Genomic DNA, 27,787 nt, shown 5'->3' on the forward strand with positions numbered 1-27,787 from the left:
ACATAAAACTAGCTTAAAAGACTACTTTACTAAGGAAAAACACTTTAAATGCACAAGACAAGCTAAACTAAGGTGCATAAATATGCTCCTATCACGTTGCCGGGGATTAGCAATTTTGCTAATCCCTTGGATTGTTTTTGTTTGTTTTATTTCACTTTGTTTCTGACTTTGTTTAAGTTTCTGACCTAATTTTGTTTCTTGTTTCTTAGGTACTAATGTATGACTAGAAGCTCTCAACCAATTCGTGCGAACATCTTGGATTTTGACGACGATTTTGAGAGGAAGTTGAGAAGAGCTAGAAACCAGCAAGAACACCATCCACCAAATTCCGAATCTGACCTTGAAGAAAACATACAAGAAGAGAAAGAGGAAGCCACGGCAGGGATATTTGAAGAAGTCCAAGGCATGGCGGTGGACAACCGTACACTCAAGGAGCTTTCCGCCTCAGGTTTGGATAATGTCGCACCCTTGTGCATTCAATACCCCACGGCTGCCCAAGGTAAGACGGATGAGTTTGAATTAAAGTCAAGTTTGCTTCATCATATTCCTAAATACCATGGCTTGTCCATGGAAGATCCTAACAAACATTTGAAAGAATTTGAAGTAGTTTGCTCTAGTATGACTCCCGTCACTGTTGACGGAAATGTCTTGAAGATGAAGGCTTTTCCATTCTCTTTGATGGATAAAGCCAAAGATTGGTTATATGAGTTAGCTCCCGGCACTGTCACTTCTTGGGAGAGTATGAAGAGAGCGTACTTGGAGAAGTTCTTTCCAACTTCTCGCATCATCCTCCTACGCAAAAAGATAAGCAGAATCCAGCAAGAAGAAGGTGAGTCTTTTCCTACGTATTATGAACGATTTAAATCACTTGTTGCTTCTTGTCCACAGCATCAGATGAAGGAGGAGTTGCTCTTGCAATATTTCTACGAGGGTCTCCTACCTCTAGAACGTCAAATGCTTGATGCTTCGGCGGGGGGAGCATTGGTGGACAAAACACCCATGGATGCCAAGGTCTTGATTGCTAATAGAGCGTTGAACGCTCAACAGTACGAGGGTGTAGGCCAAAGAGGACCCCCACGGCACCAAGTACATGAGGTAAGTTCAACGTCCGATCTTCATTCACAATTGGCTAATCTTACTTCTATTGTTTCACAGATGGCCGAGGGAATGAAGATGCAAGGACCTGTGGTATGTGGCATATGTTCTATCCAAGGACATGCCTCCGAAAAGTGTCCTCAACTCATTGAGAATGGCGGATGGGAGAGTGCGAATGCCATTGGGTTTCAAAGCCAAAATCAGTCAAGACATGATCCATACTCCAACACGTATAATCCGGGGTGGCGAGACCACCCAAATTTCAAGTGGAGGGATTCCCAGCAACCTCAGAACCAAGAAGGCTTTAGGCAACAACCCCCGGGGTTCTTTCCCAAAACCTACGGCCCACCCCAAAATCAAGCCCAATCCGGCCCAAGTGCCTCAGGTACGTCTCTTGACAATGATGCACTTCTTAAGATACTAACTAAGTTGTCTAATGGGCAGGAAGATCAAGCGAAGGCTATGCAAAACCAAGATAAGAGGGTGGATCAACTTGAGAAACAAATTGGGCAGATTGCCGAGTTTGTAGGTTAGTTTCGAGATCCCGGACAACTCCCTAGTTCCACCATTCCAAATCCGAAGGGAGGTTTCGAATCAGCCAAAGCAATCACCCTAAGAAGTGGTAAGGAAGTTGGGGCAGGTCCTACATCAAAAACAGGTCATAACGAGGATGAAATTTTGCAAATGGAAGAGGAGGAAACAAGGTTGCCCACGGCAAAGGTGATTCCACCTTTGCCGCAAGTCCCTATGGTCCCAAATCTGCCCAATTTGTCCCACAAAGGTAAGAATGTGTCAAATTCGGTTCATACTAATGTTTTCCCTTCAAATGTGCCTTTTCCTAGTAGGTTCATGCAAACGAAGAAAGAAGAGGCAGAAAAGGATATCCTTGAAACCTTTAGGAAAGTTCAAGTTAACATACCTTTGTTAGATGCAATCAAGCAAGTTCCGAGGTATGCTAAGTTCTTGAAGGAGTTATGTACCACTAGGAAGAGGATGTCGACTAAGGAAGTGGTAAAGGTAGGTGAGAATGTGTCCGCCATCTTGCAACGCAAACTACCTCCCAAATGCAAGGATCCAGGTAGCTTTACCATTCCTTGTGTCATTGGGAATATTAGATTTGAATCTGCCATGCTTGATTTAGGTGCTTCTATAAATGTTATGCCATATTCCATTTATGCATCTATGAACTTAGGAGCATTGAAAAATGATGGGGTAATAATACAATTGGCCGATAGATCTAACGCCTATCCAAAGGGAGTTTTGGAAGATGTTCTTGTGCAGGTTAATCATTTGGTCTTCCCGGCGGATTTCTATGTCCTCGAAATGGATGAATCAGACCATGCTCCTTCGCTGCCCATTTTACTTGGAAGGCCATTCATGAAGACGGCCCGGACGAAGATTGACGTGTATAGTGGAACTTTGTCCATGGAATTCGATGGGGAAGTTGTTAATTTTAATCTTTCTGATTCCATTAAATACCCTAGTGAGGACCATTCATGCTTTTCTATTGATATAATTGACTCTTTGGCGCAGGGATATCTCGACGATTTGAATGACGATGCGCTTGAAAAAGTCATTACACGAGGCATGGAACTCAAAACAAAGGGGGCAGATTGCATGCATACCCACGGCATACAAGAGTCATCCCATGCCGTGCCCCCTAGTGAGGAATTACTTGAAGTTGTGGCTGCCCTTGAGTCCTCACCTAAGCTTGATGGTAAGTATACTAACCGTGAGTCCATTCCCATTTCGACTAACAAATTGCTTCCATCTATAATTCAGGCACCTATCCTTGAACTCAAGCCTTTGCCAAGCCATTTGAAGTACATTTTCTTGGGGGAAAATGAAACACTACCTGCCATTATTTCCTCCTCCCTCACGGCACAAGAGGAGGAGAAGTTGCTTCGAGTTTTGAAGGAATTCAAATTTGCCCTAGGTTGGACATTGGCCGATATCAAAGGTATAAGCCCTACGACTTGTATGCATCACATATTTCTTGAGGAGGGGGCTAAACCAACTAGAGAGGCTCAACGCCGTCTTAACCCTCCGATGATGGAAGTAGTGAAAAAGGAGATAATCAAACTTCTAGATTGTGGGGTGATTTATCCCATCTCCGATAGTCGTTGGGTTTCACCTATCCAATGTGTGCCTAAGAAATCCGGAGTGACAGTTGTGGAAAATGCCGAGAATGAGCTTGTACCCATGAGGATTCAAACCGGTTGGCGTGTGTGCATTGATTATAGGAAGATAAACGCCACCACAAGGAAGGATCACTTCCCTTTGCCGTTCCTAGACCAAATGTTGGAAAGGTTAGCCGGTCATTCCTTTTATTGTTTTCTTGATGGATATTCAGGTTATAACCAAATTGTCATTGCCCCGGATGATCAAGAAAAGACCACTTTTACTTGTCCCTTTGGAACGTTTGCATACCGACGCATGCCATTTGGCTTGTGCAATGCTCCTGCCACGTTTCAAAGGTGTATGGTAAGCATATTTTCGGATTATGTTGAAAAGATTATTGAGATATTCATGGATGATTTTAGTGTGTTTGGTGATTCATTTGACAAATGCTTGGATAATCTCACTTTAATCTTGAAACGTTGTGTTGAAACAAACCTTGTGTTGAATTGGGAAAAATGTCACTTTATGGTTAAACAAGGTATTGTTTTGGGTCATATAATCTCTAAAAAAGGAATTGAAGTTGATAAGTCTAAAGTAGATCTTGTACGTTACTTACCCTCTCCGACTTCAGTTAGAGAGGTTCGTTCGTTTCTTGGCCATGCAGGATTTTATCGTAGGTTTATCAAAGATTTCTCGAAGATAGCACAACCTCTTTGCCGACTCCTACAAAAAGAAGTGGCGTTTGAATTCACCAAGGAGTGCACGGAATCATTCAAACAACTCAAGAAATTGTTGACCACGGCACCCATCATTGTTCCACCGGATTGGAGTCTACCTTTCGAGCTCATGTGTGATGCGTCCGACTATGCTTTAGGAGCTGTTTTAGGACAAAGAAAGGACAAGAGGCCGCATGTCATTTACTACGCCTCCCGGACGTTGAACGATGCACAATTGAACTACTCCACTACGGAAAAAGAACTCCTTGCCGTTGTCTTTGCTTTAGATAAATTTCGATCATATCTAATTGGAACTAAAGTAATTGTTTTCACTGATCATGCAGCTCTGAAGTACTTGCTCACCAAAAAGGAGGCCAAGCCACGGCTAATTCGATGGATATTGCTACTTCAAGAGTTCGACATAGAAATTCGGGACAAGAAGGGAAGTGAAAACGTGGTGGCTGACCACCTAAGCCGAATGGTGCATAATGAGGAGTCTTTGCCGATTTTGGAGACATTCCCCGATGAACAATTGCTGTCCATTAAGGTTAGTGCACCTTGGTATGCCGATATTGTTAATTTTTTGGTGTCAAAACGTATTCCAAGTGAGTTCACTAGGCACCAACGTGATAAACTTAGGCATGATGCACGGTTTTATGTGTGGGATGATCCGTACTTATGGAAATTTTGCCCCGATCAGATTATACGTCGTTGTGTGCACGATTCTGAATGTCATTCAATTTTGAGTTTTTGTCACACATATGCATGTGGAGGGCATTTTGGCACACAACGCACAGCCCTTAAGGTGTTACAATGTGGATTTTATTGGCCTAGTATTTTTAAAGATGCTAAAACTTTTTGCTTAACATGTGATAAATGCCAACGAATGGGTGGTATTAGTGCAAAGGACCAAATGCCGCAGGTTTCTATCCTAAATGTTGAAATTTTTGATGTTTGGGGTATTGATTTTATGGGTCCTTTTCCTTCTTCGTATGGTTTTACATATATTTTGCTTGCGGTTGATTATGTGTCGAAGTGGGTGGAAGCAAAGGCCACACGGATTAATGATTCTAAAGTGGTTGCAGATTTTATTAGAACTAACATTTTTGCAAGATTCGGAATGCCACGAGTGATCATTAGTGACGGAGGGTCACACTTTTGCAATCGGACCATTGAAGCGTTATTGAGGAAATACAGTGTCACCCACAAGGTTTCTACACCTTACCATCCTCAAACGAATGGCCAAGCCGAGGTTTCCAACCGAGAGATCAAGCAAATCCTAGAGAAGACCGTTGGGCCAACAAGGAAGGATTGGAGCTTACGGTTAGATGAGGCACTTTGGGCGTATCGTACGGCGTACAAAACCCCCATCGGGATGTCCCCCTTCCGACTTGTCTGTGGCAAGGCGTGCCATCTTCCTGTTGAATTGGAGCACAAAGCACTTTGGGCCATCAAGAAGTTTAACATGAACCTCGAGGAAGCAGGAAGTCAAAGGAGATTGCAATTGAATGAGCTTGATGAGATACGGCATGAGGCGTACGATAATGCAAGCATTTACAAGCAAAAGACCAAAGCTTTCCATGACAACATGATCCGTGGGAAATCATTCTCAATTGGGCAGAAAGTGCTATTGTTCAATTCCCGTTTACGTTTGTTTCCCGGTAAGTTACGTTCTAAGTGGATTGGACCGTTTGTTATTACTAACGTATCTTCTTATGGTGCCATCCAGATTCAAAGTCTCAAAACAGGTCATGAATTCCAAGTGAACGGACACCGTTTGAAGCCATATTATGAGAACTTTGTTGAACAAACCGTGGAGGATATTTCTTTGGGTGCCGTGGGCACAAATGGAGAGTGAATGGGCTTTTCGTCCGGCTGTACGACGTTAAAGAAAGCGCTACTTGGGAGGCAACCCATGCAATTCAACAAAGGAAGCCCAAGGAATCACTCCAATTCTAGATTTGCGTTCCTAAACCCTTCTCTTTGTTGTGTATTTCGTTTCTGCCATGTTTAGTATGTTAGTTGCTGTTTGTTTGTTTGTTTGTTATTTGTGTGAGTTATGCCTTAAAACATTGAGGACAATGTTTGAGTTAAGTGTGGGGGTAACCAAAGTGTTTTCTTGCAAATTCGTAGGGTTTTGTCACCCATAATTTCAAATGTTGTTTCTTGCTGTTTTTAAGTGTTTTTGAGCAGTTTTGGTGTGTTTTAGTGTGTTTTGATGCAAAAATCCGAAAATCACATAACAATTTGAAAAATTTGTTTTAAAAAACCCAAAAAGAGTTGTTTTTGTGTGTTTGTTTGTGTCTTAGGGTACCTTCCAACACAATGATGAGGATTCGGTTTGTAATTACATGGCTGTTAAAGAGAGTGATTAACATGGATGAAAGTTTGATCTACTCTTTGTTTATGCTTAGTTGTGGTTATAACTTATGAATTCACATGCAATCATAAAGAAAAGAAAAAAATCAGTTTTTGTAACATGCTTGAAGGAAGGAACTCAAACTAACGCTACAACCTTGTGAGACTTGAGCCTAAACGTTTATTTGGAGAGTTAAAATCTGTGCATTCTTTGTTTTCTAAAGTCGTTGCATGATCTCATTATTCTTTGCTTGGTTGCTACTTAGAAGGCGTTTCATCATTTAGTTCCAAATGCTAGAACTCATGCCCATTTCATTCAAAGCATGTTATTGATTTACATAACACACATTCAAGATGAAGTTGTGTAGTGACCACCACCTTAGCCAAAAAGCCGTGTGCCCTATGTCATTATGTTTTGTAGGTTTTTAACCCCATTGAGCCTTGTTAGCCGTCATTATTTGTTAACTCATGTTTTCCTCACCTAGCCTAGATTAGGACTATCCATACCCTTGTTCTTGAAGCATAGCAAAGCATGATTCAAATTGAAGTCCTTTTGATTTATGTTGGCAGAAAACAAGTGTGGGGGAAGTGTTTTTCATGAGGAATTGTGTGCTATAGGCACGAAAAAAAAAAAAAAAAAAAAAAAAAGAGAAAGAAAAAAAAAATGAAGAAAAAGTTGAAAAGTTGAGAAAAAGAGTTCCAAAGTATTGTTTGTTGAAGTAAGGGTCCAAAACAATGAATTCGGCCCTAAGGAGTTGTCTAAATCTTTCCCTTGTGTTTTAAAGTTAATTTCTGCAATCTAAGTGAATTCTAAGTCTCAATTTCATTGCTTTGCTTACTATTGCTTGAAGAACGTTTGTTTTCCCTATCCTTTCCTTGTTAACCAACACCCCAAGCCCCATTACAACCCTTAACTTCTATCTTGAGTGTTATGTGTTTTAATTTGTGGAGTTTGAATTTGGTATGAGCATATGGTGTCACTGGTTCTCGCATCTAAGTAGTAGCATTCCATTCATGAGATCATATCTAAACATGCTTCTTAACTCTAGAAATTGCATTCGTTGTGAAACATATATGTGAGCATTCGTTTTCATATCTACATCAATCTTCTCACATATGACTAGTATAGGGTGTGGAGTTAGAAAATCTGAGTGAAAATAGAGTGTATATCTTGTAAGGAATTGAGGGAATTCTCTAAGGCATGTTACTACATTCAAAGCATTGTTTTAATTGATTACTTGTGAACAAGTGAGTAGTGGCTTTAATTAAGTATGTGCTTGTGTAAAGAGGACTCAAATCTGTGGGGATAACGATCTTTAACATGTCATGTGCATTGGAAATCCCTGAGGCAAACGTTGGAAGGTTTAGGTTTTGTTTTGGTTAGTTTGTTTTGTTTTGTTTTCTTTCTTTTGTTTGTTTTGCTCGAGGACTAGCAAAAGCTAAGTGTGGGGGAAATTGATAGGAGCATATTTATACGACTTAGTTAGCTTGTTTTCTTGCATTTAATTAGCTAAACTATGTTAATTATAGTGTTTAAAGTTATTTTCGTGCAATTTCAGGTTTTAGTGTCAAAGTATGCAAAAAGAAGCAATTTGGAGCATTCTAGAGCATTTTTGGGCCAAGATTGGATAGTGCAAGCATGGTGGCATGAGGATGGACGAATTTGAAAGGCTTGAATTCAGTTAGGGAGTTGCAAAGGGGCCTAAAAACCTGATTTCTAGAAGGCTACATTTCAGCCACATGCACTTCCATCCTTTCATCATTGCACCACAAATCAGCCACATGCACTTTGCCTTTTCATCATTGCACCACAAATCAGCCACATGCACTTTGCCTTTCATCATTGCACCACAAATCAGCCACATGCACTCCCATGCTCTCCCATTAATTAATTCAAGTCCATATCTGATTTCCCTAGGGTTCGAAGTGCCTATATATACTCATATTAACCCCTAGATCAGATCACCACCTCTCATACACATTAATTCACGCCATAAATTCATTCCCTCTCTCTAACACAGCCATACTTCACCATTCTTCATATTTTCTGCCCAAAAACACTCCTTGCCTTCCCCTACATCCATCCCTACCCTAAACACATCATTCTACATCATCCATAACCCCCAAAACTCACCAAAACCCCTTGTGCCGCAGCAACTAGAGGAGAAGAGGCTTAAACGTTCATACAATTCAAGATTGAGTTGTTGGAATTTTTAGGTGTACTTCGATTCTTGTTTTCAATGTTTACTTTGTTATTACTCTCTAAGTTTGTTGTAATCATGAGTGGCTAAACCCCCTTGGTTAGGGGGGAATTCGAAACCATGTACATGCTTGCAATATGATTTGATTACATTCAGTTGTTATTTCATAAGTTGTGGATTCAATTCATTCATCTATTTGATTGATAACTTATTTGTGTATGTTGATTGAGAGTGCACGCTTAGTTTTCATGCATGAATATGATGCTAGATTATGAGGGAGTTTCACCTAATAGTTACAATCTTATAATCACAAGTAGTGAAGGTCGCTTGAAAACGATCGCGTTGAATGAATTCTTAGCATAAGTTTCATGCAATTCATAGTAACGAATGCTTCGTCAATGCTTATGTTTTTCATAGAACTTAATGATTCTTGCTTGTATCTCTATTATGCAATTCATGTAGGGAACTTGTAGGGAATGTTTTGGGTTGTCGTATGCAATCATCCAACTTAATAACTTGTGGAAAAACTGAGGGTTAATTAGTGCAATTCACGGTTAATTTGGGGCGTTGAGTATTTATAATTTATTGGAAGAACAACTGAAAATCGTTTTGTTTGCAAGTGTGACATGTGTGGAGAAGAACCTCCTAACTAGCCTTTTATCCATCCTTTTTATCCAAAAACATTCTACAATCTGTTTAGTTTAAAGTTTCTGTTTTATGTTAAATTTTCGTCCAAAACAAATCCCCCTTTAATTTGAAGTCTTAGATTAGTTAGAAAGTGTTTTGATTTGTGTTTCTAAGTATTTTGATTCAAGTTTTCATCCAATTTCGTCCAAATTAGTGTAGGTGCTCAAAACTGCCCAGAAAGTGGTTTTTAGGCAGTTTTGAGTCTTCTAGTTGCTGTTTTGGGTTTTAGGTTTCTTTAAGTGTTTTAACTGTTAGTTTTGCATTCTTTGAGTCGAGTTTAGTGTTTTAAACTTTGTTTTTGAGTTTTTAAGTCAGTTTCCAAGTGTTTAGCAATCCCTCCTAATCCCCGGTCTAGAACGATCCCTACTTACATCTTTACTACAATTTGACAAAAAGAGGGTTTAATTTGTGTGCTTATCTATTTCGCATCATGCTTTGACAGCTAGGTTATGATGATGAATGCATGTGGAATGGCTGGAATGAAGGTGGAATAATGCACGGCACAAAGGAGTGGAATGACAGCTAGGTTATGATGATGAATGCATGTGGAATGGTTGGAATGAAGGTGGGTTATGCACGGCAATGATGGAGAAAGAATGTGTGGATGCATGGTTGTGTTGGTGATGAATGTGAACTCTTTGTTCTTCATTTTCATTTCTTCATCCCTTTATTTATTCCTAGCCTCCTTTGGTCTTCAATTTCGTCCATCTACTTGGCTTTAAGCATATGCAATCCATTTAATGCCCCCAAACTACTCCAAAATGCACCAAAATGCACTTTGTTGCTCCTTTAGCCCTTTGGACCTACAAACACACGAAAATAGCTTAAAGTAATAAAATTACTAAGTACTAGCAACATAAATGCAAGAAAACAAGCAAACTAAGGCGCATAAATATGCTCCTATCAAATTCCCCCACACTTAGCTTTTGCTAGTCCTCGAGCAAAACAAAACAACAAAAGAACACGAAACTAGACAAAACGAACAAAACACAACCTACACCTTCCAACATTTGCCTCAAGGATTTCCAATGCACATGACATGTTAAAAATCATCATTCCCATATATTTTAGTCATCTTCACACTTAAGTACATTCTTAATCATAGTCACCACATACTAGTTCACAATTAAGCATTTAAAACCATGTTTTGAATGTAGTAACATGCCTTAGAGAATTTGCTCAATTCCTTACAAGATATGTACTCAATTTTCACTCAGATTTTCTAACTACACACCCTAATCTAGTCATATGTGAGAAGATTGATGTAAACATGAAAACGAACACTCACATATATGTATCTCAAAGAAAGCAATTTCTGGAGTTAATAAGCATGTTTAGATATGATCTCATGAATGGGATGCTACTACTTAGACGCGAGAACCAGTGACACCATATGCTCATACCAAGTTCAAACTCCACAAGTTGAAACACATAACACTCAAGATTGAAGTTACGGGTTGTAATGGGGCTTGGGGCGTGTGGATAACAAAGAAGGGATATGGAAAACAAAGGTTCTTAAAGAAATAGTGAGCAAAGCACTTGAATCAACTTAGAATTCACTTTTGAATGAAAACTCAACTTTTGAACAAAAAGGGAGAATTTAGACAATTTAGGGCCAGAATTGGTGTTTTGGACCCTTTCTTCAATCACTCATTCTTTCATTTTTTTAAGCTCTTTTTTCTTTCTTTCTTTCTTTTCTTTTCTGTTTTTCTTTTCTTTTGAATCTCAAAACATACATAAACACTTAAGAACAAACATTCTCTCCCCCACACTCAAAAGGAATTCATTTAAGTCATGCTCACTATCTTTTAAGAACAAGGGTGTGGACTGTCCTAAACTAGGCTAGGTGAGGATAGTGTGGGTTAACAAAGAATGTAAGCTTAACAAGGCTCAATGGGGTTAACTTAAACATATAATGAAGTAGGATACACGGCAGTTTGGCCTTGGTGGTGGTCACTACACAACTTCTTCTTGAATATGTGTTATGCAAATCAATAACATGCTTTGAATGAAATGGGCATGAGTTCTAGCATTTGGAACTATATGATGAAACGCCTTCTAAGTAGTAACCAAGCAAAGAATAATGAGATCATGCAACGACTTTTAGAAAACAATAATGCACAGATTTATACTCTCCAAAGAATGTTTAAAGCTCAAGTCTCTCAGGGTTGTAATGTTTGTTTGAGTTCCTTCCTTCAAGCATGTTACAAAAACTAATTTTTTAGGATTGCATGTGAAGTCATACATTATAACCATAACCAAGCATATACCAAGAGTAAATCAAACTTTTCTTCATGTTTATAACTCTTTTTAACAGTCATGCAATTAAAAACCATGAAACTCATCATTGTGTTGGAAGGTACCCTAAGACACAAACACACAAAAACGACTCAAAACACTCTTTTTAGGTTTTTCAAATTTTTATGTGATTTTCGGAGTTATAAAACAAAACACACTAAAACACTCCAAATCATCTTAAAAACATTTTAAAACAGCAAGGAACAATATTTGAAGTTATGGGTGATAAAATCCCACGAATTTGCATCAAATATACTTAGTTACCCCCCCCCCCCCCACACTTAAATCAAACATTGTCCTCAATGTTTTAAGCATAGATTCACACTAAACACAGGTAAACACATAAATAGCAACTAAACATAATAAACATGGCAGAATGTATCTAACAAAGAGAAGAGTTTAGAGATGCAAATCTGGTTATGGAGTGTAAATTCCATCTTCTCCTTGGTGATTGCATTGAGGCTTGATCGTGAGTTTTTCCACAGGCTAATCTTGAACTGGGCTGGAGGATTCTGACACATGGTAGGCAAGCACGAGGTGGAGGTGATGACCTGTTTCTTTGTTCAATCTCTCTAATTCGTACTGAAGAGCACGAATTAGAAAGATTGATTTTTCATTGTCACTCGTCTTTCTCCAAGCAGATGTGGTCCCTTCTCTGGAAGTGTATCAACCTTTGAAGATGACTACTCGAGAGCAACGCTAGGTAAGCAACTAGGGAATAGATTCCAGGTTGCTTGGTGCCGACTAAGTAAGCACACAAATTAAAACCCTCTTGTGACAATTGTAGTATATGAATAAGTAGGGATCGTTCTTAACCGGGGATTAGGAGGGATTGCAAAATCACTTGGAAACTAACTCAAAAACGTAAAATAAAGTTTGAAACACTAAATTAGACTCAAAGAATGCAAAACTAAACAATAAAAACACTAAAACAAATCAAAAGACTCAAAGAATACAAAACACTTATAAACACAAACTAAGACACTTTCTAACTAAATTGGACACTAAAGTAAAGGGGGATTGAGATTTTGACGAAAATAAATTAAATGCACAAATTGTAATTTAAAGGCAGAATTTAAATATGAATGTGATGAAATATGGATAAATGCTAGCTAGAAGGTTCTTCTCCACACATGTCACACTTGCATACACTTTGATTTTCAGTTGGTCTTTCGATAAATTATGAAACTCAACACCCCGGGTTAATTAGGTCCGCTTAAATTAACCGTCAAGTTTTCCTTAAGTTAATGAATTGGATGATTGCATGCGACAACCCAAAGCATTCCCCACAAGTTCCCTACATGAATTGCATAATAGAGATACAAGAAAGAATCATTAAGCATCATGAAAACTATAAGTATTGACGAGGCATTCGTTACTATGATTGCATGAAACTTATGCCAAGAATTTATTTAACGCGATTGTTTATAAGCAACCTCCACTACTTGTGAAAATAAGTTCATAACTATTAGGTGAAATTCACTTATATTCTAGCATCATATTCATGCATGAAAATTAAGCGTGCACTCTCAATCAACATACATAAATAAGTTATCGATCAAGCAGTTAAACAAATTGAATCCACAACTTATGAAATTCCAACCAAATATAATCAATTCATATTGCAAGCATAAACATGGTTTCGAATCACCCCCTAGCTAACTAGGGGGATTTAGCCTCTCATGTTCACAACAAGAAAAAATAAAATTGAATTTAAACATAAAGAACAAAGGATGGATTACACCTAGAACGCCCAATGAATCCACTTGAATTTCTGCGCGTCTAAGTCCTCTTTCCTCTTCTCCTTGCTACGGTAGTGAGGTTAAATGGATGATTTGGATGTTATTTTGGGTTGGGGATGGATTTATGGAGGTTTTGTGGTGCGGCAATGGTGGTGGAAGGTGTAGGATGGTGTGGAATGGTCTGGGAATTGGCTGCGGCAGGTTTTGAATAATGGGAGAAATGGTTGCGGCTGTTTTGTGAATTAGGTTATGGAATGGTGGCGGCTGGTGGGATTTTTTGGGTGCATGATTAGAATGGCAGGGGAATGACACGGCAGAGAAGGGAGGTTGAATGGGATGGTGTTGCGGCTGTTTTGGAGAATGGAAGTATGGTGGCTGAATAATTTATTAGGGTGAAGTGTAGAATGGGAGAGAATGGAGACTGCGGGTGGATGAATGATGTGTGTGTCTTGCGGCTGTTATGGTTTTTTTTGCACGGATTATGGAGTAGAATAGGAGATGATTGTTGAATGAATTAGGGTGAGATTAATGGGGGGGGGCCACGGCAGCATGATTATGGAAATGGGCCAGTTTTTTGGGGACCGAATGATGTATATAAGGTGAATGGTGGCGGCCAGTCCAAAAAAATGTGAATGAATGGAATCCCTTAATATAGTGCGGCTACATGGGGAATAAATAGGATTATGGTGGCTGCTTATCTTGTTTTTTTAGTTTATTAGGGTCCATGATAGAATGGGGGAGGGGGACACGGCTTAGGGGGAATTGTGGTGCATTATTCTAGAATGCAGGGCAAAGGTGGAAAATTAAAATGGGGTGATGGATCAATGGGAGATGCGGCTAAGATGGTAGAACCTAGGGTTTGAAAAATGTTTTTGTTCCAGAAATTAATCCCTAGCTTATTTTTATTAACTAAAATAAATTCAAAGGCTTCTAGAATTTAGGAAAAATCAGAAATTAAAGGGGGAAGATTAAAATGGTGCGGCTAGGGCCTTGGTTTTGTGTCCTAAAGCGCCTACAAGGACTTCAAAGTGGCTAGAAAATACGGACGTTTAAGATTAGGAAAGGTTACCAAAACGGGAAAATTAGGGTCAACTTTCCTAAAATAGGAAGCCTTGTTTGAGTAGGATTCTTCGTTTTGGTAAGAATTCATCGTTGGCGTAGGAATTCGTCGTTTCTTCAAGTCTTCAACTCATTCATTCCTCTTTCGCTCCAAAAGACTCCAATTTGCATCTTCTTGCACACTTTGGCCTTATAATCTGAAAATACACAAAAGTGGCCTTAAACACTGAAATAGATAAGTAAACACAACATAAATGCATGAGAACAAGCTAATTAAGTCGCATGAATATGCGCCTATCATTGCTCACTTCACTTTGCCATGCGAGTAATAACAAGGACAAAGGAAAAGACAGGGAAAGATCATGATATGAGATACCTTTGCTTTCGCCCTTGATGATATGAGATACTTTTGCTTTTGAAGAAGCAGCGAATGAATCAGCACATATATTTGTTGCGCTTGTCTCCACATGCTTCGATCCACTGTTTCCTCTTGCCTCATCTGTACTCCAGGCATCTGATATCTTCTTTGGGGGATACATCAATGGTTGAATAGGTGTTCTCAAGGGAAGAAGAAAACTGAGCATGTTTGAGAGGTTTGGTTGGAGCTACATTCTCGGCCGAGAAGGAAAGTTATGCGTTTTTGGGTGTATGCCTTGCCATGAATGTTGATGTATATAGGATTTGTAATGGCAAGTAGTAGTGCGGATACGGCTTTGTCAGAGCTCTTTTGACAAAGTTGCACGCGTTTTCTAAAAAGCCGGGATTTCGGCTTAGTCACCCACGCTTGTCGGCAAAAGTGTGCAGCTGCTTTTTCGTCCTCCACGCGTCGTCAACTTTGTCAGAGATCTTTTGACAAAGTGGCACGCTTTATCTGAAAAGCCGGGATTTCGGCTGAAGATCTGGCGAACTTTACGCAGGAAAATCCGGCTTTCGAGAGTGGTGTCTCTTCAATTCTGAATCGGTGATTGTGTCGCCTCTCCTTTTATAGAGGTGATCGATCACCTCTAACATGCACACTTTGAAGATTGCCCATTTGTGAAATCGTCTCCGGCCCTTTGAGATTTTACTCCATCCAACCCTTCTCGTTTAACTTCTTGAAAATGGCTAACTCTTCTAACCCATCTAACCTTTGCTTAGATTTGAGTCTCAGCAGTGATCCGGTCGCGCCACGTCAGGCTAAGGTATGGTGCCCGTCTTTTTTATCTTCTCATGGCCCTCTTACAGGTGAAGACTCTGTGATGACGGATGCAACAACAGCTACGGTAGTAGCTCGGAACCTCCTCACTCCAAGAGATAGTAAGCTGCTTTCAGGACGGTCAGATGAGTTGGCCGTTCAAGAGTCCCTTGCTCTCAGTGTTCAGTGCGCGGGCTCTATGTCCAACATGGGCCAACGCCTACTTGCTCGATCCCGTCAGGTTGAATCATTGATGGCGGAGGTGGAGAATCTCAAGCAAGAGATCAAACAACTTAAGCACGAGAATAGAAGTTTGCACGTGCTTGCAAATAATTATTCCACCGGCATGAAGAGGAAGCTTGATGAGATGCAAGAATCTCAAGGTCGCATTCAAAGTGACCGTCAAAGGCTTGCGGCTTTCTTCCAGCGGCACCTTTTTCCTGCGTCATCTAGCGTTCCACCAAGTATTGAGGCCTCGAATGATCTATCTTCGATGCCTCCCGCTCTGATGCCTCTTGCTCTGATGCCTCCCGCTCCGATGTCTCTTGCTCCGATGCCTCCCGCTCCGATGTCTTCCGCTCCGAGAGTTTTGCCACGTAGTGGGGCTTCACGTAAACAAAAACAACCTTTGTGAAGGCTCCATCTTTCTCTTTCTTTGCCATGTTTATTATTGCTTTTTTTTTTTTTTTTTTTTGTTTTCTTTTCTTCAATTGTAATTTCTCGAAAATCAATGAACAAGCTTTTTATTCAGTGTATTGGGTTACCTCCCAAGTAGCGCTTTCTTTTACGTCTTGCAGCCGGACGAAGAACTTCTTTTCTCACTTAGGACCCACGACATGGAATTGATCTTTGAATGGGGGGTGATACTTGAGATGATCCGGTAATGGTTTAAATTCTAGAGTGGGTGCCTGAATCATTAACAACATATTAGTATAAAACAAAATTGAAATTCGGGGAGGTGGCTTACCTGTGTGCTCCGACATAAACTCAAGAATAAACACATCTTCTTTGAACGTTTCAGGGACTTTGCACTCGGCCAGATGTGGTGTGAGGATTGGTCCTTGTCCTGTGTCACAAAATTCAACTTCTTCGGGGTTGTTTGCCTCAAGAACATCCTCTTTGACGAATTCTTGATATTCCATACTTTGCACCTTTGGAAGGGCTTCCAAGATGTCTTTTTCACTTTCTTCTTCCTTGGAATTCATGAACCTGCAAGGAATAGGGACATTGGGTGGAATGGGGTTAGAAAGAATTAAATTTGGAACAACCTTACCTGAATTGGATGGCGTAGGAGCAATAGGTGCCTGCGGCAAAGGTGTTTCCACCCTTTCCATGTGTTGGGTGTGTTCCTCTTCCTCAAATTGCAATCTTTCATCTTCCTTGTGATTTGATTTTGATGGTTGAGGGTCCGTTCCAACCTCCTTGCTACTTCTCAAGATGATTTCCTTGGCAGTTTCAAATCCTTCCTTCGGATTTGCCATGGTTGAAATAGGGAGTTTGCCTTGGTCTTGAAATTGTCCTACGAACTCCGCTATCTGCCCAATTTGCTTTTCCAAGTGGTCCAACCTTTTGTCTTGATTTTGCCTTGCTTTGGTGAGTAACTTACTAACCGTATCATTATACAAAGACTCACTTGAATTTGTTTGGGCAGGTTGTGGTGGCTGCATAGGTGTTGTATAGAACTCCTCATATGGTTGCCAATATTCTCCTTGTTGAGCCTCCTCGAGTTGGTTTTGTGAGCCCTGCACCAAAGAAATTAATTCATTAAGAGCTTGATTATAATCTATTGACAAACCTGAGTTTGGTTGGGCATATTGTATATGAGGTTGTGGTGGATGCATAGACGTTGAATAGAACTCCTCATAGGGCTGCCAATATCCTTCTTGTTGAATATGTTGAGGTTCCCACCATATAGAGTTTGAATGATCACTCCAATCTGAATTGTAAGTATTGGAAAACACGTCATTCCTTGATTGATTATGATCAAATGTACCAACTCTTTGCATTTGGGACCTTTCCATAAGCTGTGACAAAAGAGAAGCACTATCAAGTGCCATGTCTTGCTTCTAAAATCAACAAAATAAAACTAAAAATATATACACACAAACGAAAATAAAACAATCCAAGAGATTAGCAAAGTTGCTAATCCCCGGCAACGGCGCCAAAATTTGATGCGAGATTTATACGCACACAAATTAAACCCTCTTTTTGTCAACTGTAGTAAGTATGTAAGTAGGGATCGTTCTGGACCGGGGATTAGGAGGGATTGTTAATCACTTGGATTTGACTAAAAAACGTAAAAACAAGTTTAAAACACTATACTAGACTCAAATAATGCAAAACTCAAAATAAGATAGATTAAGACTAAACAAAATATGGGGGGGGATTGAGGTTTTGACGACGTTAAACTAAAATGCACACTTTGTAATTAAGGGCAAAATGTAAATATGAATGCGATGAAAATATGGATGAATGCTAGCTAGAAGGTTCTTCGCCATACATGTTACACTTGCATACAAGATGATTTTCGGTTGGTCTTTCGATGAATTATGAAACTCAACACCCCGGGTTAATTAGGTCCGCTTAAATTAACCGTCAAGTTGTCCTTAAGTTAATGAATTGGATGATTGCATACGACAACCCAAAGCATTCCCCACAAGTTCCCTACATGAATTGCATAATAGAGATACAAGCAAGAATCATTAAGCATCATGAAAACTATAAGTGTTGACGAGGCATTCGTTACTATGAATTGCATGAAACTTATGCCAAGAATTTATTTAACGCGATTGTTTATAAGCAACCTCCACTACTTGTGAATATAAGTTCATAACTATTAGGTGAAACTCACTTATATTCTAGCGTATACTCATGCATGAAAATTAAGCGTGCACTCTCAATAAACATACATAAATAGGTTATCAATCAAACAGTTAAACAAATTGAATCCACAACTTATGAAATTCCAACCAAAGGTAATCAAATCATATTGCAAGCGTAAACATGGTTTCGAATCACCCCCTAGCTATGGGGGGTTTATTTCCTCATACGTACAAAACAAAGAGAATTGAAATTAAACATTGAAATCAAAGGAAAAGAAACACCTAAACATTCCAACAACTCAAACTTGAATTGTATGAACGTTTAGGCCCTCTTCTCTTCCTCTTTATTGTGGCACAAGGTCTAAGGATAGTTTGATGGTGTGAATGGTTTGGGGAGTGGTGGAAATGGAAGGATGGTGTAGGAAATGGAATGAAAATGGTGCTGGAAGTGATAGGGAACCCACGGCAAAGATGGAAGAATGCTGTTTTTGTGTTGTGTTTTGGTCCCCTTTGGTAATGGGAATGCAAGGGTTTTTATAGGAGGAATGGAGGTGTATATGGCTGTTTGTTTAAGCATGCATGTGGCTGGTTAATGATGGAAAAACAGCTAGGAAAGTTGGTGGAAAGCTGGAAAGCATGTGGCAAGGTGTGTAGGTGCTGGAATTGACAAGGTTATGCACGGCAAAGGCTTGTTTGGGTGCATGTGATGATTTCTGTGGTGGGTTATGCATGGCAAGGCTGGAATGTGGTGTAATGATGAAGGAATAATGTCTTGGTGGCTAGAATGATGAAGTGGTATGGCTGAAATTTGTTGATGTGCACGGCAATGGTTGGAATGTGTTGGAAATGCATGTGTTTTGAATGATTTCTTGGTGAGGGGATGTATGGGTTGGCTGATTTGTGGTGCAATGATGAAGAGTTGCATGTGGGTTGGAAATGCATGTGGAATGGCTGGAATGAAGGGGAAGTCACGGCATGGGTAGGAATGATGGCAGGTTGTGTATGTGAGTGATTAGGGTGAATGTGCATGTGCTTTGACAGCTAGGTTATGATGATGAATGCATGTGGAATGGCTGGAATGAAGGTGGAATAATGCACGGCACAAAGGAGTGGAATGACAGCTAGGTTATGATGATGAATGCATGTGGAATGGTTGGAATGAAGGTGGGTTATGCACGGCAATGATGGAGAAAGAATGTGTGGATGCATGGTTGTGTTGGTGATGAATGTGAACTCTTTGTTCTTCATTTTCATTTCTTCATCCCTTTATTTATTCCTAGCCTCCTTTGGTCTTCAATTTCGTCCATCTACTTGGCTTTAAGCATATGCAATCCATTTAATGCCCCAAACTACTCCAAAATGCACCAAAATGCACTTTGTTGCTCCTTTAGCCCTTTGGACCTACAAACACACGAAAATAGCTTAAAGTACTAAAATTACTAAGTACTAGCAACATAAATGCAAGAAAACAAGCAAACTAAGGCGCATAAATATGCTCCTATAAAAAACTATAAGCATTGACAAGGCATTCATCACTATGAAACACATGAGACTCATACCAAGGATTTACTTAACGCGATTGTGAGTAGCAACCTCCACTACTTGTGAATATAAGTGAATAACAATTACGTGAAACCCCCCTATATTCTAGCATCAAGTTTATGCATGCAAATTAAGTGTTAACCCCCAACCCACATACATAAACCAGTTTTAATAACTTAGATAAGCAAATCACATTCATGCCTTAAGAAATAATAACCGGACGTAATCAATTCATATAAAACATATAATCATGGCTTCGAATTCACCTCCAACTAAAAAGAAATTAGTTCCTCATGTTCGCAAAACAAAGATAATTAAATTTAAACATTGAACTAAGACAAAGGATAGAATACACCTAGAAACTCTCCACACTCCAATGGCAGATTTCGAACTCTCCTTGGATGGCAGATTGCACAAGTCCTCCTCTCCTTGCTTCCTTGCTTGCGGCACTAGGGTGGTGTAGGGTGAATTGTGGTGTTTGATGGCTGAAAGTATGAATGAATGAATGAGTGAGTGGATGGTGTGGTGTGAATTTGTGGTAGAGGGTGGTGGTTTTTGAGTGTTGTGGCATCAAGTATTTATAGGGTGAAGGGGAGGCACGAATTTGGGCTGAAAAGGAGAGGAATTAGGACTCCAAATCATCAAAGAACAAGGATACTTTCAATTAGATTCCAAGGAGGACAAGGAATGGTCCTTGTGGCAGATTCTAGAACTTCTAGAAGGGTTACATGTGGCATAAACTTAATGCACGAAAATAGGGCTTCTAGAACTTGATATTTAGGTGATTTAATGTGAAAAGGAGTCCTCTTTGAAGTTGGAATTAAGGTAGGAAAGATTAGGATAGGATAAGATAAGATAAGGTTGGATAAGGTTTGGATAAGATAAGGAAATTTGGATAAGGTTCCTTGTTTCTTGCTATTTCCTTATCTTCTTTGCATTTGGACTTCTTTCTCCAGATTTTTAGCCTTTCCTAGCATCTCTTGACTTCAATTTCGTCCATCCACATTGCTCCATAGTTAAGCTATCCAATCCATGCCCAAAACTACTCCATTTAGCTTCAAAATGCCCTTGCTTGCTCCTTTTGCCATTAGGACCTAAAACCATACGAAAATAGCTTAAAAGACTAAAATAAATAGTAATGAACTAACTAAATGCAAGGAAACAACATAACTAAGTAGCATAAATATACTCCTATCACTTCCTCGTGGTGGCGTTTATCTTCCTATAATCCGTGCATACGCGCCAACCGGTTTGGATTCGAGTGGGCACAAGCTCATTCTCCGCATTCTCCACAACCGTCACTCCAGATTTCTTGGGAACACATTGGATAGGTGAAACCCAACGGCTATCGGAGATGGGGTAAATCACTCCACAATCAAGGAGTTTGATTATCTCCTTCTTCACTACTTCCATCATCGGAGGGTTGAGACGGCGTTGAGCCTTTCTAGTTGGTTTGGCCCCCTCCTCAAGAAATATGTGATACATACATGTGACGGGACTAATACCTTTGATATCGGCCAAAGTCCAACCTAGGGCAGATTTGAACTCCTTCAAAACACGCACTAGTTTCTCTTCTTCTTGTGCCGTGAGTGATGAAGAAATAATGGCCGGTAAGGTCTCCTCTTCTCCCAAGAAAATGTATTTCAAATGGCTTGGTAATGGCTTGAGATCAAGGAGAGGTGCCTGAACTATGGATGGAAGCAACTTATTAGTCGAAATGGGAATTGACTCAAAGTTAGAAAACTTACCCTCGTGCCTAGGCAGTGACTCCAGGGCAGCAACCAACTCAAGGCATTCCACACTAGGATGCACGGCATGCAACGGAGTGTGTGTGCCGTGGGTTATCAAAAGCTCCCCTCCCTTGGTTTTGAGTTCCATGCTTCGTGTAATGACATTTTCTAGTGCATCGGCGTTCAAATCTTCAAAGTATCCCTGCGCCAATGAGTCAACTATATCAATGGAGAAACATGAATGATCCTCACTAGGATATTTAATGGAATCAGAAAGACTAAAATTAACAACTTCCCCATCAAATTCCATGGACAAAGTTCCATTAAACACATCAATCTTCGTCCGAGCTGTCTTCATGAATGGCCGGCCAAGTAGGATTGGTAACGAAGGGGCATGATCAGATTCATCCATCTCGAGCACATAGAAGTCCGCCGGAAAGATTAAATGATTTACCTGCACTAACACATCTTCCAAAACTCCCTTTGGATAGGCATTAGATCTATCGGCCAATTGTATGATTACACCATCATTTTTCAATACTCCTAAGTTCATAGATGCATAAATTGAATATTGCATGACATTTATAGATGCACCTAGGTCTAGCATGGCAGATTCAAAACGAGTATTACCTATCACACAAGGAATGGTAAAACTACCCGGATCTTTGCATTTGGGGGGTAGTTTGCGTTGCAAGATCGCGGAGACATTTTCACCTACCTTTACTACTTCTTTGGTCGCCATCCTCTTCCTTGTGGTGCAAAGCTCCTTGAGAAACTTGGCGTACCTCGGGACTTGCTTGATTGCATCCAAAAGAGGTATGTTCACTTGAACTTTTCGAAACGTCTCAAGGATGTCCTTCTCGGCTTCTTCTTTCTTCGTTTGCATGAACCTACTAGGAAAAGGCACATTCAAAGGAAAAACATTAGTAGGAACCGAATTTGACACATTCTTACCCTTTTTGGCCGAATTGGACACTTTTGGATCAATAAAAGCTTGCGGCAAAGGTGTTTCCACCTTTGCCGTGGGTTGGCCTATTTCCTCCTCTTCAATTCTCAGTTTTTCGTCCTCGTTAAGACCTGATGGTAATGGTGTAGGACCTGCCCCGACTTCTTTTCCACTTCTCAAGAGTATGGCCTTTGCACTTTCGAAGCCTCCCTTGGGGTTTGGAATGGTAGAACTAGGGAGTTGGCCTTGCTCACGAAACTTCCCTACAAAATCTGCAATCTGCCCAATTTGTTTCTCCAATTGCTCCACCCTCTTGTCTTGGTTTTGCATGGCTTTTGCTTGATTTTCTTGCCCCTGAGACAAATTAGTTAGTAACTTAAGAAGTGTATCATTGTCTAGGGATGTACCTGAACTTGTTTGGGCAGATTGTGGAGGTGCTTGTGTGGGTGTGTATGGCTTGTTGTAGAAGCCCGGGGGTTGTTGCCTAAAGCCTCCTTGTTGTGGGTGTTGTTGGGGCTCCCTCCATTTGAAGTTTGGGTGGTCTCTCCTGATGCGAACTAAATAAGCACACAAATTAAAACCCTCTTGTGACAATTGTAGTATATGTATAAGTAGGGATCGTTCTTAACCGGGGATTAGGAGGGATTGCTAAATCACTTGGAAACTGACTCAAAAACGTAAAATAAAGTTTAAAACACTAAACTAGACTCAAAGAATGCAAAACTAAACACTTAAAACACTAAAACAAATCAAAAGACTCAAAACAGCACCAAAACACTCAAAACTGCCTTAAAACAACAATCTGGGCAGTTTTGAGCACTTTGGTGAATTTGGACGAATTTGTGTAACAAATTGAATCAAAACACTTATAAACACAAACTAAGACACTTTCTAACTAAATTGGACACTAAAGTAAAGGGGGATTGAGGTTTTGACGAAATTAAACTAAATGCACAGATTGTAATTAAAGGTAGAATGTAAATATGAATGTGATGAAAATATGGATGAATGCTAGCTAGAAGGTTCTTCTCCACACATGTCACACTTGCATACAAGATGATTTTCAGTTGGTCTTTCGATAAATTATGAAACTCAACACCCCGGGTTAATTAGGTCCGCTTAAATTAACCGTCAAGTTCTCCTTAAGTTAATGAATTGGATGGGACAGCGCATACGCAATTCAAAACATTCTCCAAAAGTCCTTTACGTGAAAAGCACAATAAAGATACAATCAAAGATCATTAAGCATCATGAAAACTATAAGTGTTGACGAGGCATTCGTTACTATGATGAGCATGAAACTAGTGCCAAGAATTCATTTAACGCGATTGTTTATAAGCAACCTCCACTACTTGTGAATATAAGTTCATAACTATTAGGTGAAACTCACTTATATTATAGCGTCATATTCATGCATGAAAATTAAGCGTGCACTCTCAATAAACATACATAAATAAGTTATCAATCAAACAGTTAAACCAATTGAATCCACAACTCATGAAATTCCAACCAAAGGTAATCAATTCATATTGCAAGCATAAACATGGTTTCGAATCACCCCCTAGCTAATTAGGGATTTAGCCTCTCATGTTCACAGAAAGAGAAATAAAATTGAATTTAAACATAACGAACAAAAGATTGATTACACCTAGAACGCACAACGAATCCACTTGAATTTCTGCGCGTCCAAGCTCCTCTTTCTTCTTCTCCTTGCTGCGGTAGAGATGGTATGGGTGGTTTTTGGATGTTATTTTGGGTTGGGGATGGATTTAGGGAGGTTTGGTGGTGCGGCAAGGGTGGTGGAAGGTGTATGGATGTGTGGAAGGTGGCTGGAATGGTGGAGATGGCTGCGGCAAGGTGGGAAGTGGCTGGAATTGGTGGTGATGGAGGGGGAAGGTTGCGGATTGAATGGAGAGAATGGGATGGTGGCTGCGGCTTAGGGTGAATTAGGGTGAATAATAGAATATATATGAATGAATGAAAAGGCTCTAGGGTTCAATTAAAGGGAACGACTGAGATTAGAACTAGAAGGCTTAGGGTTTATGGATGATGGATGGGAGATGCGGCTGATATGTTGGTGAATGAATGAAAAGTGTGAATGAATAGAATAGGGTGCGGCTAGTGATAGGAGCATATTCATGCGACTTAATTAGCTTGTTCTCGTGCATTTATGTTGTGTTTACTTATCTATTTCAGTGTTTAAGGCCACTTTTGTGTATTTTCAGATTATAAGGCCAACGTGTGCAAGAAGATGCAAATTGGAGTCTTTTGGAGCGAAAGAGGAATGAATGAGTTGAAGACTTGAAGAAACGACGAATTCCTACGCCAACGATGAATTCTTACCAAAACGAAGAATCCTACTCAAACAAGGCTTCCTATTTTAGGAAAGTTGACCCTAAGTTTCCCGTTTTGGTAACCTTTCCTAATCTTAAACGTCCGCATTTTCTAGCCACTTTGAAGTCCTTGTAGGTGCCTTAGGACACAAAACGAAGGCCCTAGGGCCCTTAACACCCAATGCCGTGGGCTTTAGCCCAAGTCCTTTCCCTTGCCGTGCAAGGGGGGCATTTTAGGCCCAAATCCATGCATTAAACCCTAAACCCTAATCACCCTAATTACCTTGCAGCCATCCCTTTTATTTTCTGATTTTATTTCCTAGTTCTAGAAGCTTTTAACTTAATTTTAATTAACCAAAATAAATTAGGATTTATTTTCTGAAACCTTACATATTTTATAACCCTAGCCGCACCCTTTATGCTCTATTATTCATTCTTTAACCTTGCAGCCGCACCTCTCATTCCATATTGATTCAGCCATTTAACCTAACTCCTTTGCAGCCGCAAATCCCCATCCATATTTCACCCTAAGCTTTCTAAATCCATCTCAGCCACACCCTTTAATTCACCCTAGAATCTCATCCATTCATTCATAATTTTCAGCCACCAACATATACATATTTCACCCTAGCCGCACCTAATTCCCATTCATTCTACACATTCACCCTAACACTAATCAGCCACCATTCAGTCATTCTCTCTACAATCCGCAGCCACCATAACCCAAAAACCACCCATTCCACCCATTTTCCAACCTGCCGCAGCCATCTCCACCACTTTCCACCACCTTACACACCTTCACACACCCTCTACCAACCTTGCCGCACCACCCAACCTCCCTAAATCCATTCCTAACCCAGAAAACCATTCCAAAACCAATCTGCCGCAGAAAGGAGAAGAGGAAAGAGGAGCTTCGACGCGCACCAATTCACGTGGATTCGTTGGGCGTTCTAGGTGTAATCAATCCTTTGTGCTTTATGTTTAAATTCATTTGTAATTCTCTTTTTGTGAACATGAGAGGCTAAATCCCCCTAGTTAGCTAGGGGGTGATTCGAAACCATGTTTATGCTTGCAATATGAATTGATTACTTTTGGTTGGAATTTCATGAATGTTGGATTCAATTCATTTAACTGTTTGATTGATAACTTGTTTGTGTATGTTTATTGAGAGTGCACGCTTAATGTTCATGCATGAATTTGAAGCTAGAATATAAGTGAGTTTCACCTAATAGTTATGAATTTATATTCACAAGTAGTGGAGGTTGCTTATAAACAATCGCGTTAAATGAATTCTTGGCACTAGTTTCATGCTCATCATAGTAACGAATGCCTCGTCAACACTTATAGTTTTCATGATGCTTAATGATCTGTGATTGTATCTTTATTGTGCTTTTCACGTAAAGGACTTTTGGAGAATGTTTTGAATTGCGTTGCGCTAACCCATCCAATTCATTAACTTAAGGAGAACTTGACGGTTAATTTAAGCGGACCTAATTAACCCGGAGTGTTGAGTTCCAGAATTCATTGAAAGACCAATTGAAAATCAAAGTGTATGTAAGTGTGACATGTGTGGAGAAAAACCCCTTAGCTATTCCATCATTCATATTTTCATCAAATTTATATTTAGAATCTGCCTAATTTACAATCTGTGCATTTTAATTAATTTCGTCAAAAACTCAATCCCCCTTTACTTTAGTGTCCAATTTAGTTAGAAAGTGTCTTAGTTTGTGTTTTTAAGCATTTTGATTCATTCTATTACCCAATTTCGTCCAAAGTTGTCAAAGTGCTCAAAACTGCCCAGAAAGTGATTTTAAGGCAGTTTTGAGTGTTTTGGGGCTGTTTTGAGTCTTTTGATTTGTTTGAGTGTTTTTATTGTTAGTTTTGCATTCTTTGAGTCTAGTTTAGTGTTTCAAACTTTATTTTACGTTTTTGAGTCAGTTTCCAAGTGATTTTGCAATCCCTCCTAATCCCTGGTTAAGAACGATCCCTACTTATTCATATACTACAATTGTCACAAGAGGTTTTCATTTGAGTGCTTACTTAGTTCGCATCAAATTTTTGGCGCCGTTGCCGGGGATTAGCAACTTTGCTAATCCCTTGGATTGTATTTTCTGTTTACTTTAGTTTTTGTTAAAGATTCTGACCTTGTTTTGTTTTCCTTGTTTTAGGTACTAGTGTATGACTCGGAGTTCTCAACCGATTCGTGAGCATATCTCAGACTTTGACAGCGATTTTGAGAGGACTTTGAGACGGACGAGGAAGCAACACGAACCAAATCCACCAAGCCCGGAATCTGACCTCGAGGAACAAGTCCTAGAGGAGGAGGAGGAACCCACGGCAAGAGTATTTGAAGAACCACAAGTCATGGCCGTGGACACCCGGACACTCAAGCAGCTTGCGGCTTCGGGATTGGGTAATGCAGCACCTTTGTGTATCTAATATCCCCCACCGGCCGAAGGGAAGACCGAGGAGTTTGAGTTGAAGTCAAGCTTGCTCCACCACATTCCGAAGTACCATGGGATGTCCATGGAGGATCCGAACAAGCACCTGAAGGAATTCGAGGTGGTGTGTTCAAGCATGACTCCCGTCAACGTCGACGGAAGTATTCTGAAGATGAAGGCTTTTCCATTCTCTTTAATGGACAAAGCCAAGGATTGGTTGTATGACTTAGCTCCCGGAACTGTCACATCGTGGGAGAGCATGAAGAGGGCTTTTCTGGAGAAGTTTTTCCCAACTTCTCGAATCATCCTTTTACGAAAAAGGATAAGTGGAATCCAGCAAGAAGATGGTGAGTCTTTTCCTACGTACTATGAACGTTTTAAATCTCTTGTTGCTTCTTGTCCACAGCACCAGATGAAGGTGGAGTTGCTTCTGCAATACTTCTACGAGGGGCTCCTGCCAATTGAACGACAAATGCTCGACGCATCGGCGGGTGGAGCATTGGTGGACAAGACGCCCAGGGA

The 27,787-nt window shown here is 40.0% G+C and overlaps 1 protein-coding gene across 1 annotated transcript; it reads left to right on the forward strand.

Moving 5' to 3' along the window:
* Positions 1 to 219: 219 nt before the first annotated feature.
* On the forward strand, positions 220 to 27,730 carry LOC148691713 (uncharacterized). Its single transcript, XM_088683394.1, has 2 exons — positions 220 to 1,396; positions 27,672 to 27,730. Exons 1-2 carry the CDS (start codon positions 220 to 222, stop codon positions 27,728 to 27,730), a joined length of 1,236 nt encoding a protein of 411 aa, XP_088539520.1.
* Positions 27,731 to 27,787: the final 57 nt, after the last annotated feature.

The sequence above is a fragment of the Pyrus communis genome, chromosome 13 (genome assembly GCF_041283825.1).
Source record: "Pyrus communis isolate YQ-2024b chromosome 13, ASM4128382v1, whole genome shotgun sequence".
NCBI classification, from domain to species: domain Eukaryota; kingdom Viridiplantae; phylum Streptophyta; class Magnoliopsida; order Rosales; family Rosaceae; genus Pyrus; species Pyrus communis.

Bases quoted from the DNA above. Each gene is read 5' to 3' on its own strand.
- LOC148691713 (XM_088683394.1), top strand. From the start codon at position 220: ATGACTAGAAGCTCTCAACCAATTCGTGCGAACATCTTGGATTTTGAC. The intron at 1,397-27,671 runs GCTTTAGGCAAC...TCTTGTCCACAG, and splicing joins GCAACCTCAGAACCAAGAAG to CACCAGATGAAGGTGGAGTT.